This window comes from Ostrea edulis, chromosome 5, assembly GCF_947568905.1.
Source record: "Ostrea edulis chromosome 5, xbOstEdul1.1, whole genome shotgun sequence".
NCBI classification, from domain to species: Eukaryota; Metazoa; Mollusca; class Bivalvia; order Ostreida; family Ostreidae; genus Ostrea; species Ostrea edulis.
Genome location: NC_079168.1, coordinates 42657896 through 42675961, shown reverse-complemented (window position 1 = coordinate 42675961; position 18066 = coordinate 42657896). Strand labels below are relative to the sequence as shown.

General features: G+C 35.9%; 1 protein-coding gene across 1 annotated transcript in view; it reads right to left on the bottom strand.

Moving 5' to 3' along the window:
• LOC125652346 (fibrillin-2-like) overlaps window positions 1-18066 on the bottom strand; it is a 143288-nt gene that overhangs the window by 9413 nt on the left and 115809 nt on the right. The window contains exons 50-60 of the mRNA XM_048881492.2: window positions 11341-11466; window positions 11133-11255; window positions 9818-9940; window positions 9604-9720; window positions 9397-9519; window positions 8273-8419; window positions 7213-7266; window positions 6988-7113; window positions 4912-5034; window positions 4713-4829; window positions 1645-1773 (exon numbers count right to left, since the gene is read on the bottom strand). Coding sequence (XP_048737449.2) covers window positions 1645-1773; window positions 4713-4829; window positions 4912-5034; window positions 6988-7113; window positions 7213-7266; window positions 8273-8419; window positions 9397-9519; window positions 9604-9720; window positions 9818-9940; window positions 11133-11255; window positions 11341-11466 — 1308 coding nt within the window. The remainder of the gene's footprint in view (window positions 1-1644; window positions 1774-4712; window positions 4830-4911; window positions 5035-6987; window positions 7114-7212; window positions 7267-8272; window positions 8420-9396; window positions 9520-9603; window positions 9721-9817; window positions 9941-11132; window positions 11256-11340; window positions 11467-18066) is intronic.

The following is an 18066-nucleotide window of genomic DNA, read 5'->3' as shown; positions in this document are numbered from 1 at the left end:
ATGGTGCTAACGGAAACATGATTAGGATCTGATACAGATAAGTTCGTATATTCAGAACTTACACCAGATGGATATGAGGTCATTCACAAAACCAAGGCTGGAATGTTAGTAGGGACGGGGATCTGGCAAACATCGACACAAAACAAATTAGTGTGAGGCCTGTGAGCAAAGAAGCCAAGTACACACATTTTGAACATCTAGAGTGCTCTGTTGGTGTAAAAGATAAATTTTTTTCGTCTTTGTTTCATATATCGTCCACTGCCTTTGAGATTGAACAATCTACGAAACTCGATTTTCTTTGAAGAATGGACCAACTATCTAGATAGCCTGCATGGTTTTAGTTTCTAATGAGTTACTAATCACAGGTGATCTCACATTTCCATCTTGATGATCCCAGTGATGAAGCTACCATAATGTTTACAGAGCTTTTAAAGGGACAGTGGTTATTACAGCATGCTTCCGATGCAACACATCTTCATGGGCATATCTTGGATGTATTAATAACCAGAGACGATAGCCCAACTTTGCATGGAGTGCTGTTAGTGGCAGATTCTGGTATATGTGACAACAGTGGCAACACTACTGGGGATCATCATGCAATTCGTTCCTTGCTGCATCTCACCAAACCTCCACGGGAGAAGATAACTTGACTTTTCGAAAATTATCTGACATCGACATCAGCAAATTAAAAAACGATCTCAACTTTTCAACTTCTTATAATTGAAGATACATCCGCTGAAAAACTTGCTATGCATTATAATGCAGTCCTTCAAACCACCATTGATATTTATGCTCTCAAAAATCAAAGGAGATCACTTTATGCCCAAACACCCCATGGTTTACGGACAACCTTCATTCTGCCAAGACAGATCGTCAGAGGGCCAAACAGATGACAAGACGAACAAAATTGTCTGTCCACATGGAAATTTTCAAGGAGAAGTGTATGCAGGTTACTAAACTCTTGCTATATATTGCAAAACACAATACTATACTAACAGAATCCAAGAATTAGGCAGCAACTCAAACAAATATTACAGATTACTAACAATCTCATTGGAAATACAAATGCGTCATTGTTGCCTGTGCATGACAACAAATCTTGCATCCAAATTTGGAGAATACTTTATTGAAAAAATTCAGAAAATTAGAGATACTTCAAACACGTCCCCTTGTATGGAAGAGGTTCTTTGGGCTGACATAACGTTTGATGGTATTCCTTTGGCAGTGTAAAATTGAGCCAGTGTCGCTTTCTGAGGTGTGGGATATTATCAGTGGTGTGTCCTACGAATTAGACCCAATACTCATAAAAGTTCTGAAACAATGTTTGGAGTGTGTTTCGCCAATCATTACTGAAATCATCAACAAATCTTTCTTGGAATCAAACATGCCTTTGGATTTCAGCTATAGTACGACCATCAATTAAGCACCAAGGACTTTACAAGGATGCATTAAAAAATTACAGACCTTTATCAAACTTACCTTTCCTATCTAAAATATTGGAAAAAGCAGTAGCATGCAGTTCGACATTTTTTTCTTTTTATAAAACTCTGATTATTAAAGTAATCATAAATTTCTTTCCCTGATAATAATTGTGATCAGTGTGTCTATCAAACCCTCTGAATCAGATCAGACTAGTGATATTACCAATACACTTTCTGCCTGTTGAGTCCATTTTGTATCCTCTTTTACAAATACATTTAAATCCCTCCAGAGTATTGCGGCATGTTCCTCCTGGTGTGCAAAGTGAGGAATCTTCATTGCATTCATTAATATCTACAAATAATAACAGGCATTCTGAGAGAAAAAAATTGCAAAAGAATTAATGCAAGTACCCTATTTGCTCAAAATGAACATTACGGAAAGCATACATGTACATGCCCACTTCATGAATCCCTATTGAAAAAAAAACAAACAAAAAACCACCAAAAATCTAAATTTTGTAAAAAGAACCCCGATTTTCAACCCGAATTTACCATCACGTGCAATTTCTTTGTGGCTATATAGCCAATCCAAAATCGGAATGATAAGTGAGCCATTTCTGTTACTTGTGATGTGTGGTACCAGGATGTGTGAATTGGTGGAGTTTACCTGGTGTTACCTGATTATCGGACAATGAAGTGCATGTTTTGAGATTTTAATTAATCGGGAAATTGGCATATTCTTTACACAAACATGAACGACAAAGATGATAGTTACATTACCAAACGTTTGGACATTCTTGATTTTCGGGATGAATGAGCTAGAGCATCCAAGATAAGCAATGGGTCCATTGAATTATATTTTTTCAGATATATATCTGAATCTATAGCAATGTATTATAAAATTATAGGGGGCCTAGTATTCAATTGACTTTGTCATACATAATTTGTATAAACCTGTTACTTCAGCCAGGTATCAAATGTTGAATCTAATATTAGCCAGTAAATTTACAATAAAAAAAAATTAAAGATTATTTTAGACGATATTATTTTGGGTAATTGTTTCAGACATCACGCATTCAGAGGTTTTGTTTGCTAACTTCGTGGTAGAGCAGAACACTCCTTTTCTGGTTGTGGATTGTTCCACCAGACTCTGCAAAGTCTATGATGACAATGTTTACAGACAGAAAGATCGCCTCTGTAGTCAGTCATACCTATATGCATGCATTTTAATTTTGTTATTAGGGGGTGGTATGGTATTGACCCCTACTATTATTTTTACTGACAAAATTACAGCTTCATGTGATGATTTTAATAAAAATAATTATGTATATCTTTCAAAGTGTGTTTTTTTGAGTTTTGTTTTTGATGTTGTGGTAATATAACACATGTACAATGTATTAGATTGAGATTTCCTTTGAAAACACAAATACATACTTTCACAACAAAATGTTGCGAATGTAGAGCTTTGAAAAAATGTCGTCAAATGCTAAATCCCCCATGGGGATTTTTAATAGTTGGCATGTATGGGAAAGAGTCACAACTCATGTAAAAGTGGCCAATTATAATTTTGTGCAGTGAAAATGGTTAAAGGTAAAGATTATAGAGGTAAAACTGTTGGTTTTAAGATACTAAGTATTGAATATGATACATGGTAGGGGCATGATAAAAATTCAACAAGAGGCCCAAGGGACACATCACTCACCTAAGTCACCTTGGCCCTGCTGTGGTTTTTTGTACAAGATTTTTGAAAAATTATCAAGTTTTGAAAGTTTTTGCCCCGCTTCAAAGGCCCTGGGGGTGCAGTAGTCCTGAAATTGACAATTTATGTCCCGGGCCGCCTTGTCCTCAAAATACTTCCAAATAAATACCAAATTTGAAAAGAATTAGAATGGTAGTTAACAATAAGTTACAAGATTGCTATGCGTAACTATAGGTCCCCCATCGTCTTAAAAATGTTGAAGCACAATAGTCCCATAACTCCTGTAACATTTATAGAATCACATATTGTGACTAACAATCCTGCAAAATTTTAACAAACTCCATACAGCGGTCTTTGAGGAGTTGTGTCCACAAAGTGTTTCTATAGTGAAGCGCATACAAATTCAACAAAGTCCCAAAACTCATGTAAAATTTGTCGAATTGAAATGGTGGCACAATGTGATCAACTACTTATGGTGACTAACAATCCTACAAAATTTAAACAAAATCTGTTGAGCTGTTTCTGAGGAGTTGCATCCACAAAGTGTAAAATACAACAAATTCTTATGCCTTTATTGTGCTATATTGTACTGTATTCACCCATGCAAGTAGATGGCACCACCTAAATCATATGTAATGTAAATTGTATAAATTCTTAAAACAAAAATATCTAATTAGTAATTACATATAGCTTGAAAACTGGTTTCACACAAGATGCACCAAATGTATACTTTGGCCAAACTTCTATTTTCAAAAGTGGCAAAATCAAATAAAAAATTCTTGTGAATATTCACATTTACACATCATGTCCATATCAAATACAAAGTTACATGAAATTCTGTTCAGTGGTTTCAGAGGAGTACCAAATTTGGCCAAACTTCTATGTTAACAAGGGGCATAACTCCCAGAAAAAAAAATTGATTACATGTAAAAATTTCTTGCAAATATTTCACATCTACACAGTATGCCCTTATTAATAACATAGTTTCAAGAAATTCTGTTCCAACAGTTTCAGAGGAGTTGTACTAACAAAATGTTTTAGTAACTTTTAAGTTCAAACTTAGTGGCCAACTCCCAGGAAAAAAAATTGAATAAGAATGCACATCTCGCAGTAATCCTCATTAACTACAAAATTTCATGAAGTTCTGTTGAGCGGTCTCAGAGGAGTTGTGCTGACAAAAACAGGACAGACGAAGGGGTCAAAAACATTATACCCTACACAACTCATTTCATGGGGTATAATAAATCTGTAAGTCAACAGGGGTCTTCCTCTGCCTAATTCAAGTATTACGTGTGAAATTGATGAAAATCTTCCAAAGGAAAATTTTAAAAGTTATCATGTGCCATAGAAATTGCTGATAAATGAATGGACAGATTGATTACTATAGAGCACCTGCTATATGGCATGGCCCTAAAAAGATGAACTAAACTACGGTATAGAGTAGCATCTCTTCAAACAGGAAATGAAGTCCCATACAATTGTTTCTAAAACAGAGTGATTTTACAGTACCCAAATAGTTATAATTCTTGCCTTCCTCTAGCAAAATCAGTCTATAACCATGTCGTAAGAAATAATTACAAGTTTCATCTGACCTCTACACTGGTTAGCCTCCATTCTGTAGCCAATCTTGCAGCTGCATTGGTAACTTCCCTCGGTGTTAGTACAAATCTGCTGACAGCTGTGCTTCATTGTGGCACATTCATCCAAATCTACAAACAGAATTCAGAACCCCACAAAATGATCCTGTTTCCTTTAACTTTATTAAAGTTTAATGATTTGATATACATGTACCTCTGCAAGTTTTGCCATCCCTGTTAAGAACATAGCCTGTAGCACAGGAACATCGATAACTTCCGACTGTGTTCCTACAGCTGGACTCACAAGAAGATGTGCCCTCCCTGCACTCATCAACATCTGCAATAGTAAAACTGTGAAAAAAATCTTATCTTATATAATTCTCAGATGTAAAATACAATCATACTTGTAAACAACCAAAAACTTAAAAGTTTGATTCAATTCTTGCATACCAAATTCTATGACTCTAAAGTTAAACAAATCCCAGTAATTGCCACTATTGAAGACTGGAATACTGCTAATGACAAATGATGACCTACATGTACCAATACATTTTGTGTTGTGATATTCTGTATATATAGCATAATGACTAGGGCTGGGTATCATTTGGAAAATTTCGATACAGAAAAGCGATACGTATATTGACAATACAATTACATTTACACTTAATATTGAGGATCAAAATGTTGAAATCACAGGGGTTAAGCCCGTTTGGGGCCCAAACTCTGTGATACCATAAATATAGATAGGGGTCCAACTCTGAACGAGATAACAAAAACCCTACCCACTTGCTTCATATGCCTATAAAATCAGAAACTAGGTGAGGTATGCGTAATTTACTGATCTCCTTGCATAGATTAATGTTTTAACTACTTGCACGCCAAATTTCAAGCCACAGGTTCTTAAAATAACTGAGATATACATCATTATTCTCTCGATTTCACTTGTATATTTTTATTTGGACATATATCGGTCCAGGTCACGGAGTCGTTTCTCGCCTATAACAGCAGCGAAATTCAGACTAGTGTGAAAGATTTCGGACCTTTCAATCAAAATTTCACTTCAAATATATACCATCTTTCTGATGCATAATATTATGATGCCATTGCAGATGTGGAACCAAATTAGTTGTTCCCCCAGAACTTGCTACCTCTGCTCAACAGATGTTACACTTGGCTTTTTCTCGAAAACTGGGACCACACTTTCGACATGTTTGTGTTAGTGATCAGAGCAAATGACATTTTGAAAGTACAATTGTACATCTTTAATTTATCAATTAACTCGTTCATGAAGCATTGTTGTTTAATACATTATCAAGAACTCTTGATATATCAAAAGATAAGGTGCTTGCTATATCGGTTATTGTATCACTCAAAAATACCAATTTATATCAGCAATCAATATATTGATCCAGCCCTATTAATGACCTTCCGATACATTTTGTGTTGTGATATCTGTGTGATATCTGTTTTGTATATATATCACATGATAATCTACCGATACATTTTGTGTTTGTGATATCTGTTTTGTATATATATCACATGATAATCTACCGATACATTTTGAGTTTGTATATATCACATGATAACCTACCGATACATTTTGTGTTTGTGATATCTGTTTTGTATATATATCACTGATAACCTACCGATACATTTTGAGTTTGTATATATCACATGATAATCTACCGATACATTTTGTGTTTGTGATATCTGTTTTGTATATATATCACTGATAACCTACCGATACATTTTGAGTTTGTATATATCACATGATAACCTACCGATACATTTTGTGTTTGTGATATCTGTTTTGTATATATATCACTGATAACCTACCGATACATTTTGTGTTTGTGATATCTGTTTTGTATATATATCACTGATAACCTACCGATACATTTTGAGTTTGTATATATCACATGATAACCTACCGATACATTTTGTGTTTGTGATATCTGTTTTGTATATATATCACTGATAACCTACCGATACATTTTGTGTTGTGATATCTCTTTTGTACACATGATAAACTACTGATACATTTTGTGTTGTGATATCTCTTTTGTACACATGATAAACTACTGATACATTTTGTGTTGTGATATCTCTTTTGTACACATGATAAACTACCGATACATTTTGTGTTGTGATATCTCTTTTGTACACATGATAAACTACTGATACATTTTGTGTTGTGATATCTCTTTTGTACACATGATAAACTACTGATACATTTTGTGTTGTGATATCTGTGTGATATCTGTTTTGTATACATCACAAGGTAACCTACCGATACATTTTGTGTTTGTGATATCTGTTTTGTAGCCACGGTTACAGCGACACCTGTAGGATCCCTGTGTGTTGATGCAGTAGCCATTCCCACAAATGCCTGGAAACTTCTGACACTCATTTATATCTACAAATATGGATCATTACAAGATATTATGTATATGATATAAAGTCAAAAATTTATTATGGAGCATTGGATGTATTGAAGAAGCTCTAAATTTTCAACCTTTTCCATCAGGTGTTTTGCCAATATCTTCTGGACATAATTCCTTGAATGCCCCTAAAATAAACAAGTAAGTATTAGCAGAAGAAATCATATCAATTTGTGTTTTCTTTACATCAAAAAAACCTCACTGTGACATCATGTATAGAACAGGTCATGATCGAGTATTCACCATTGCATGTTCAAAAACACACAGCGTAAATCAAAATTGATGATCACATTTTTTTCCCCTTCTAACTCATTAATGCCTACTTTACTTTATACATGAATATTATCTTTGAAATGTTCACACAACTGACATACAATTCACACCTATTTTTTCATGCCTAGCGGTACTTTATCTTTTGCTGGAGTAGACTCGTCGCTTTGTATCACATCGTAAGATACCCATCCCTGATCTCATCTTCTACTCATCCATCACACGAGTAGAAGATGTGATCAGCCATGGATATCTGACGATGACAGTATCAAAGACAACAAATCCCGAGATGAAGGGATATATGTCACATAGACTTGGAGCCGATGCGATGGTAGGTCTGAGCTTCTGAAACATCATTATTGATATATACCCTCAGTTAAACAAGCAAATCATAACTTGGACTAACAGCAAATTAATATCAAGAAGACTTACTCTATAAATTATTTAATGTATTGATTTGAAAATGAACAGAATTAATGTTTGGAACATGAAATCACCTCATTCAAACAATTTAAAATTGCTCATGGAATATAGATCTTCATAGTTTAGATACTAAATATCTTAATAGTATTTTGCAAAGAAATATGTACTGTACATTATATTAATTTTACAAGATGAAATTTTATACTGTGACACCATGAAAACACCTGTCACACTCTGCAGACACACCGTGTTATACAGAGGAATTTCAGATCCGAGGCTGGTGCAGAAACCGCAACTTCAAAGGTGCAAACCTTTTTCTAGGCCCGTGTTAAAGCACGGGTCCATGCAGCCTCATATTTTTAGGGGAATACCCCTGACCTGCACTGTATTCTGTACTTATTCAGTAGATAATTAACTGGCATGTGATGGGTCCCTGCTTACTAGATCTCAGGATGGGACACCTGGAGCAGGCTGGACCCCAGGCTGCAGACCCAGAACAACAACACTCCTGTCTTGTCATTCTGTAGAAATTGGTGGGAATACATCTCCCTCCTCGTAACTCTAGGAAACAGTAACCTTCCCTCTGATCTGAAATCAAAATACAGAGGACCATCAAATTTCAGGGAATACGCACCAAGCAGCAGATAAAATATATTACCTTTTCATACACTGACATACATGTACATTTCAATGAATTTGAAAGTATCTAGTAAAACGAAATTTCACTAAATAAAATTCTAATATGCTGATAGTGCTACTGATAGAGCAAAATTATATATGCATTGGATCCAGAAATCTTCCCAAGGAAGTGGGTTTCATCCAACGCAATTTTTTAGGGGTCAAATCAAATCTAGGGACTAACATTTAGTATTTTACATATGGAAGTGCATGAACAAACCCATTCATTTTGTACTAAGCTCAGGGGCGGTGGGTTTGAACCTTCAATCCATCCCTCCACTTGATATAACCTCTACTAATGGAATGTATAAGATACTTTATTAAAAAGGATATGGGAAAAATCTGTTATGTGATGAAAATTGTACAATGGGTTAAAAGAAAATCTTCCACAAGATGTGTAGCAAAGTAACTCAGGTGACAAAAGAAAAGTCTTGTCACAAGGACTACAGATGTAAAATATGAAAGCCCTATCACTAAGCATTCAAAAGGTCTTCCCAAGGTTAAAGTTTTGGCGCATATTCACACACAGACAGACGTCACTATAAAACAGATCTAACTAGACTGAAACAGAATGTATCTTCATAGTTGCAAATGACAAGCAATGGATTTCAGTATACTTGAAATTATGCAGAATACACACAGTGAATGTAAAATACAATCATGAGATTCTTTGTCGTATAGTAGCATGATTCATTTTCAAATTGTGGTGTTACAATGCCAATCATGCCAAGGAGTTGAAACTGCTATTACTAGATATAAGCAGTTGTTATTTTCAGATGCAGAATAATTAGAGGTGGAAAATTCTTTGGACCTATAAAGCTTGAATTTTCTCTGTCCCAATTTTTAGAGCTCTTGTAGTGATCAGCTATAACATTTATTGTTGTTACCATAACACTGTTTTCTGTCTGGACTAAGGGTATAGCCTGGAGGACACCTGCACTGGTAGCTTCCCTGGCGATTGATACATCTTCCTGGTTGACAAACTCGAGGATCACGACACTCATTAATATCTAAAATAATTATGTATTATTGTAGTAATACCTCACCATAGATAAATAGATGCTGCAAATTTTCCCATTGATATTCACAAATACCTCTACAGTTATCTCCTGTGCCAGTGAAGCCATCTGGACAAACACACATGAATGACCCCACCAGGTTTTTGCAGGCATACTGGCATTTATTTGCCCGTGTTTGGCACTCATCCACATCTACGGAATATTCATAAAAGGTCTATATAAAATCAATTCATACTTCATCAACACTACAAGCCACTTAAACATTGAATAATGAAGTAATTTGCCTTACCCTGGCAGTGAGAGTTATCGGGGGCCAGAGTGAAGCCCTTGGGACACACACACTGAAAAGTACCGGGAAGGTTGACACAACGGAAAGCACAATTATTCAGAGAGCTGCTGCATTCATCAATATCTGAAATTTAGTGAATATTCGTTTGTTGAGGTTACTTCTATAAAAGCATAACCTTGAGAATACTTAGAAATCATTGATATGTGGCCAACTTGTTTCCAGTGAAAGACCAATATGCATGATTTTGGTTTAAATACCTTTTTATAAGATGTGATATTGGTTATCTAAGAAATAATAAAATAATATCCCTATAAATTTTCTTATTTCAACAAAATCACAAAAGCTTTCTAAGATTTTAATGGATTTTAACTGTATATGGCCATATTGGTCCCATCATAGGGCTAAAGCTTAACTCAGGTGCCATGCTTTTCACAATTTAAGCCTCATGGACATCCGACATCCTAATTATGCATTTAGTTTTTATTAATTATTAAATTATATATTTGTAATTTCCCTCTGTTTCCAGTTCTAACTGGATTTGGCATCCATTCCCTGATCTAGCAAATTACAGTTAGGCATTTCCTAACTCTGCCATATAAATCACTTTTCTCTGATATCCATTTGTATGGCTCGGATTTTCAGTCAAGGAATCATTCATCAATTCAGGCTCCTCCGAGTCGGATGGCAAAGCACTGTCCCAAAAGTTTTGGTAAAGATTTTTTCTACAATGGCTGTTCTTAAGGGATGCCGTTTTTGGTTGATTGGGCCACCAAGAGTGTCTTCTCTGCAATAACACAAGGCCAACAGAGGCAATATGGGCATTCTATCAACGATGTTTGAGGAGGAATTCGGACATTATGCACGGAAGCTGGTGTTGTTACTTCGGGAACTTCTAATAAAGCTTGAATTGCCCTAACTAATTTCTCTTCTGAAAGTCGTATCGTGATGTTAGACTACATTTTCTTTGGGATGTAATATGGCTGCGACTGAATTTATTTCTTATTCAAATATTTAGTTCAGGTAATTATCGACTCATAATTTTAAAAAAAGCTGCAAGATTATTTTTGCGGTAGATGAAAGGGGTTGATAAGCATGTAGTTAATTTCTATCAACACATTTTGATCTCGGATACCCAGTTGACACACTTGGCTAAATCTGTCAGCCAGGGCCTGAGATACTGTCTCTTATTAGATCCACAAGGGATCTGTGTTTGATCTCTGCCTAGGTAAATTTTAAGGGAGGTGGCTTAAAATTGGGTCTTTAAGGGTTAGCCTACTATAAGCAGATTACTAACAAAGATGTATGTATTTCATACCTTCACAGGTGCGGTCTGCTCCCGGTTCAAAACCTGGACTACAAAGACATTCAAATCCTCCAATTCTATTCCGACATGTTCCATTACCACAGACCCCTGGACTATCAGTGCATTCATTTTTATCTGTAAAATTTGCATATTCATCATCGTTTGTCACTCATCTGCGGGATTTAGTGACAAAGCTACATTGTATATATCCAATTCTTACCTTCACAGGTCCTTTGATCAGTACCCAGCTTGTAGCCAGGTAGGCACTCACATCTGTAGGATCCATCTGTGTTTATACATTTCCCATTTACACAAAGGTCCGCATCTCTAGCACACTCATTCACATCTTCAGAAAAAAGATCAAAACAAATTTACAGTAGGATTTTGGAACTTTAAAGTCTCTGTAAACATCTATATCAAACAAATGAGTATGATACACAAATATGCCATTCACACGGATGAGAATTTAATCTTACTTTGCATTAAATCTAAAGGTGGCTCACTACAACTCAAAAGAGTTTATTAAATCAGCACGAAATGATTTGGTGACATCACCAAATTGGCGGCAACAAGAGGTTGATCGATTCTTTAAATTTCACATTTCCAAAATCATTTTAAAAAGATTGGGGTAACCTATCGATCAAACTTCGCTCGTAAAAATAAACCAAATATGCATGTAATGTTAACAGAAAAAGTACGTTGTCGGAAAAAGGGGTAGCCCCCCCCCCCCTTTCTAGTGCTACGTGCTTTAAATATTATTTGAGTAGGTTGATTTACACTTTCACTCTTTATCATTACTTATTGCGATATTCAACCCATGAAAAACAAGAGGTACTGTGAGCAATGCTCAATAAGAATACCCCCCGCTTACCCCAATCTCCCAAAGGGTGTTGGTAATAGGTAAAACTTCAGTATTATGATCCAAAAGGTATCTAGGAACACAGCATCTCCATGCAATGAAAAAAGCCATTAAAGAATTTAAATGGAAACCATATTGCTACTTCGATGTCCAGTGTGCTTGACCTTTGACCTTTTGACCCCAAAATCGATAGGGAACATCTTCATCCCATGGGTAGTCCATATATATGATATGGTGATGGTAGGTGGAAAGGATAATGCTTTAGAGCCCGGAAACCATTGCGTCTACAGACGGACGGACGGACAGACAGACAGACAACCCGATTCCAGTATACCCCCCCCCCCCCCCCAACTTGTTGCGGGGGGTATAAAAACCATATTTCCAGTGTTCGGGAGCAGAGAAAAAACATGGCTTTTGAAGCGAAGATTTTGACTTCATTGAAGTTGGACAAGTTACAAAGCTTTCAGCGAGATGCTTTATCTGCATTATTGAAGCGGAGGGTGTATTTGTGTCTATAAAGACTGGGGGAGGAAAAAGCCCGTGTTACTAAGCATTTACTTACTACTGCTTACAAGTCTATGTGTATAGGTCTACAAGTTCAGCACTCATAGTCTCAACAATTTAATCCCTCATACAGGAGCAATGTGGGTTTTTTTTAACGGATTTGGTATTCCGTCGACTTATATAGGTATGTTGAACATACTGGCCTAAATTACTGCCACAGCTTGCATACCTAATTTAATTTGTTTATACAAAGTCTACACACAAATGACGCGTCTATTTGGTGAAAGTTGAGGCACTCTAGAGCATAGCTGTACTGTTCAAGTGAAGTTTTTGACAACGGAGCCCTATAACCCGGTTATTTGATAGTGGCACAACAAAACACACATTTTCATGGGTGTCGCCATAACTGCTGACATTTTGAGTTCTGGGAATACTTACAGTTCCCATCGGTCCTCAATAGGTCATGTAAGGTCGTGTATTTTAATGAGTTATGCAAAAATATCGGCTTTGCGTCACACGGGAGGTAAAAGAAATGCGACCGTCCGTGGGTTTCTGCCGGTGTGAAGGAATTGGAAAAAAAGAACCTAGGATTTGATCATATGACTCTTAATTCTGAATGAAAAAATTCAGTCAATGAAACAATTTATACGATATCCAAGTTACTGTCACAATTAAATCAAATCCCAATGGGGATGATATTCCTGCTTCTCTGAATCCATTTCTTACGATTTCGGACTTTATTCGGGTGTAATCATAGAGCTTTGTCAGCTATTTTGCCTCATTTGGGTGAGAGATAGATCGACCTTCACCTCGTCAATTTTGGAAGACCTGCTCAGTTGATCACACACCTGTACTGTGTACCAACTCTCGAATTCATTTTTCAAAAAATGATTTTGCTCTTTTAATCATTTACACGGTTGAAGTAAATATACATGTACAATTTGGCAGCATAGTAACATAAATAATTTGATTTGCAGAAAGTTTTGCTGTGTACTCTTCTGATTATATCAAATCAAAGGGAAGGAATGAGCCAACTAAAGCTAAAGTGAATGTAGCTGTGATGCAAAATTCTTATTGAAGATTATTTACAGAGTTTAAAACAGTCACGCAGTATTAAGTCTTCCCCGGAAGACATGTGTCGCCTGCTAGTTCATTCTATATGTAATATATCACGTATAATGTTGAAAAAGTAAATTATTGAAATGGTTTTTGTCACTAAACAGGAAGTTGATAAGCGACAGATTCGAAAATGTCTTACATAATACAGTTGGCCACACTGATGCTCTGTGCCAAATATCAGGGAGTTGCCCCATGTGGTTCTTGAGAAAACTGACAGAAATTTTTTTGCTGTAAAAAATTCTAAGTCCCGGCAAACAGGAAGTTGATAAGCGACAGATTCGAAAATGTCTTACACAATACAGTTGGCCACAGTGATGCTCTGTGCCAAATATCAGGAAGTTGCCCCATGTGGTTCTTGAGAAAACTGTGACAGAATTTTTTTTGCTGTAAAAAATTCTAAGTCCCGGCAAACAGGAAGTTGATAAGCGACAGATTCGAAAATGTCTTACACAATACAGTTGGCCACAGTGATGCTCTGTGCCAAATATCAGGGAGTTGCCCCATGTGGTTCTTGAGAAAACTGTGACAGAAATTTTTTTGCTGTAAAAAATTCTAAGTCCCGGCAAACAGGAAGTTGATAAGAGACAGATTCGAAAATGTCTTACACAATACTGTTGGCCACAGTGATGCTCTGTGCCAAATATCAGGGAGTTGCCCCATGTGGTTCTTGAGAAAACTGTGACAGAAATTTTTTTGCTGTAAAAAATTCTAAGTCCCGGCAAACAGGAAGTTGATAAGCGACAGATTCGAAAATGTCTTACACAATACAGTTGGCCACAGTGATGCTCTGTGCCAAATATCAGGGAGTTGCCCCATGTGGTTCTTGAGAAAACTGTGACAGAAATTTTTTGTGACAACGCCGCCAGACGACGACGCAGGACGACGGATAGTGATCCCTATATGTCGCCACTGCATAACGCAGGCAACACAATAAATCACTGTACCTTTACATGTATAAGTATAGCTTAGGTATAATTATACTTTGATTTAGGCATGGACCTTGGCCCATATAATTAGCTTGTCCATTGTTAGATAAACAATGAGGTTCTAACATATTACCTGTTATCTGATGCCTGTCAGATATAAGAGGAAAATGAACCACACAGAACAGAACTAACTGAACATAGTTCACCGTCCTATTACATACCTGTATACTATTCACGCAAAGAAAACTATTACAAAAACAAAACATTGTATCAAATTTACACTGATTTATTTTCCCGCGATTAGGGAATCGTCGCGAACAAAGCAGAAATTGAATACACGCGGAAAAAACCTAATACACAGTATGAATTAATCATTTTTTCAATTTTCATAAATTTAATTTTTTTGTAGACCATCTATCCAAGTCTTTTACGGACATTTTATTAAATACTCGTATCATGCACCAAATCACAAATCACAAAGAACAAGGTACGATTGTGTACATATAAAGGCCCAAAAAAATTCTCCGATTTAAATGTGTCTTGAATCAAGCTTGATCTGTGTTTTGAATAAGTTAAATACATGCCAAGTATACTATCTCAACTTAAATAAAAGTTATTTCTTATTTTATAGCATTAGATGAATAAGAGTTCTTCCCGCCTTTTTTCAAAAAGCTGTTAAATTCCATCCAGATTATTGCTTGGGAAAAGGTGTGCCCATCCGTCGAGCAAAATGAAATTAATATATATTGTGTATTAAGAGAAGATGAAAAATGTGTTCGAATATAAATTTGCTCGACGCATGGGCTGTGTTTTCTGAAAGGAAAACCCCATGAATTTATGAAAATTTTCATTAATTTTTGCATTTTTTTGCAATTGTATGCCAACTTCACGCTCCTGTCATACAACACAAAGCAATTTTGGATCAAATAAAATGTAGTTTGGATTTGATTATATATTCCTTATTTGAATGCCAGATTTTGGGACTCCTACTGAAATCATATTTTCTGGGCTAGATGACTATAGAAAATGTCTCTACTTCTTTGGACTCTAGAATCTTTTATTTGCGAATGAAACACCTTTTTATCATTCCAGAAAAAAATCATATAAAACTATAGTGAAATTGTTTTTATGAAAAACAAATGTCTCCTCAGCTCCCCAAATTGGAAGTGCTCCAAATAAAACCTCCTCCCCTTAATGTACTATGTGATATGAGGAATGAGCAGGAACATAAACATTATGAACTCCCATAAGCCACATAGGAGAAGTGTTCATTAACTATTTTACACCCTCCACGCCTCAGATCCACTATACTTTAAGGAAAACAATTGGATCCTCCTGTCCCTACACCTACAATATGAACATCTGCAAATGGCATTGAAGTATTGTAAAAAGTTTCAAGTCTATCAGATAAGCCCTATAGGAGGAGAAGCGTTCACAAGCTATTTTAATATCCTCCATCCTTCATATAGATCCACTATAACTTTTAGGAAAATAATTGGAGTATCCTGTGCCGACAATATGCACATCAACAAATGGCAGTGAAGCATTGTACAAAGTTTCAAATCTACAAGATAAACCACATCGGAGAAGTGTTAACAAGATATTTTACATCCTCCACCCCTCTTAGATCCACTATAACTTTTAGGAAAATCTTTGGATCCTCCCGCCCTGACAAGATGCCCATTTACACATGGAAAGTATTGTACAAAGTTTCAAGTCTATCCGATAAGCCATATAGGAGGAGAGGCATTTACAAGATTTTGTGACAGAGGGATGGACAGAAAGTACGAAAACAATATGTCTCCCCATGGAAGAGGGGAGACATAATAATTACGAGCTTGTATTATTTTTTCGATGGTGAAATCATGCTACATACGAGGTGCTTAAATGAGCCATTAAATAAAATTCTACTGTAATGAGCCACCTTAAAGATGTGATGTAAATTCTCATTCAAATTAAACTAGTGTGCATCAGTGTTTTTTCCCTTTATAACTCGTACTATTCCCAATGCCATATACTATTGATTTCCCCCCAATCTTACGGCTAAAAAATGCCCAGTAACAACTGCAAAGTATTTGTAATTTGAGACTCATAATCAGTGCTCCCACTGGACCAAAATTCCCTTTCGCCACTTTTTCGGGGTGCGGCGCGGCGCAGATAATCTCATGCTATACAATTATTTCCATCATATTATTTTATTCATTACAATGATTTTAGCATTTGGAATCAGTTACATTACTTAATCATATCCAGCTACCATACCTAAACACTTTTTTCTGAAATAATAAGAACTTGATTTGTTTGATAATTAAATTTTATTGTGGAAATAAAAAATCAGGTAATAAATCATATAAATATAAACTTCATGATGCTACACCCCTCAGTGAAAACATTGTGTACATTGACCGAAATGCAGATGTCACAAAACATCAATCCCAATTTAGAGTCGTATCTCAACCATTCCCTATTAAATTTCCGTTTTGGTATGGTAGATATTTGAGCCGGTGGGGTTGACTGTAAAGCCAAACATAGATATTTTCCTTTAATTTTAGACTGACTAGGGCCAGAAGGTACAAGTTTAGTGTCAAAATAGAATGGGGTGCATAGTCTTATGAGATTAGCATCTTTATACTGTTGCGCACCGAACTTCAAAGACAATTATCAAAATTGCTACATCCATATCAATGGTGACCGACCGCATGGTTAATGAAATATTCGAACTAAAATCAAACACATCAAAATCAAAATCTTGTAATCAACGAGCTTGGCTGCAAAAACAAACAATTGATGTATAAACATTATACACAATAATACCGGTCATGTGGTTAAGAATTGACATTAATGTAGAGATGATAACACGATAATGAATAAGATTTTAAATGTTAAACAATTGACCACAGCAGGATACACAGCTGTCCGATGTACTACTTTTTTGCAGCCATAGATTACCTGAGGCTATTATCTGGCCTTCATGACCAGCTCTGTGTGCACTGGAGCGACGCGAGATTTCCAGTCGCACGCGTTGACTGAGTCAACAAATTTTGACTGCATAAACAAACAGGCGATATTGTGTCGCTGACAAAGGAAAACACAAGACAGATTTTAAAATACAAATTATTGCAAAGAGGGATTTTCGCCACTTTAATTTTTTTTCTCGCCATTTTTGAAAAAAATTCGCCATTGGCGAAAATGGCGAAGCCCAGCTCGAGCACTGCTCATAATTCGCTTTTCATGAAATGTTATACGAGTTAACTGATTTCTTCACTTCCTGTAACTTAATAGAAAGTAGAGGTCAATAAATGGTGTTCATTTGTAAAATTGTACACAATGAAAACTTTCTTATTTTTTCATATTACCTAGGGTTATTTAGTGCTAATTTTAAAACATATGCCATTTTGTTGACATGAAAGAAAATTTCCAATTTGCTCTATTTTGATGCTATTCCCCCCAATTTTAATGGAAATCAGTACCGTTCCCAACCAATAGAGAAAAACACTGCATGCCCATTAAAACCTCTGTGTGATTTAACTTTTTTAAT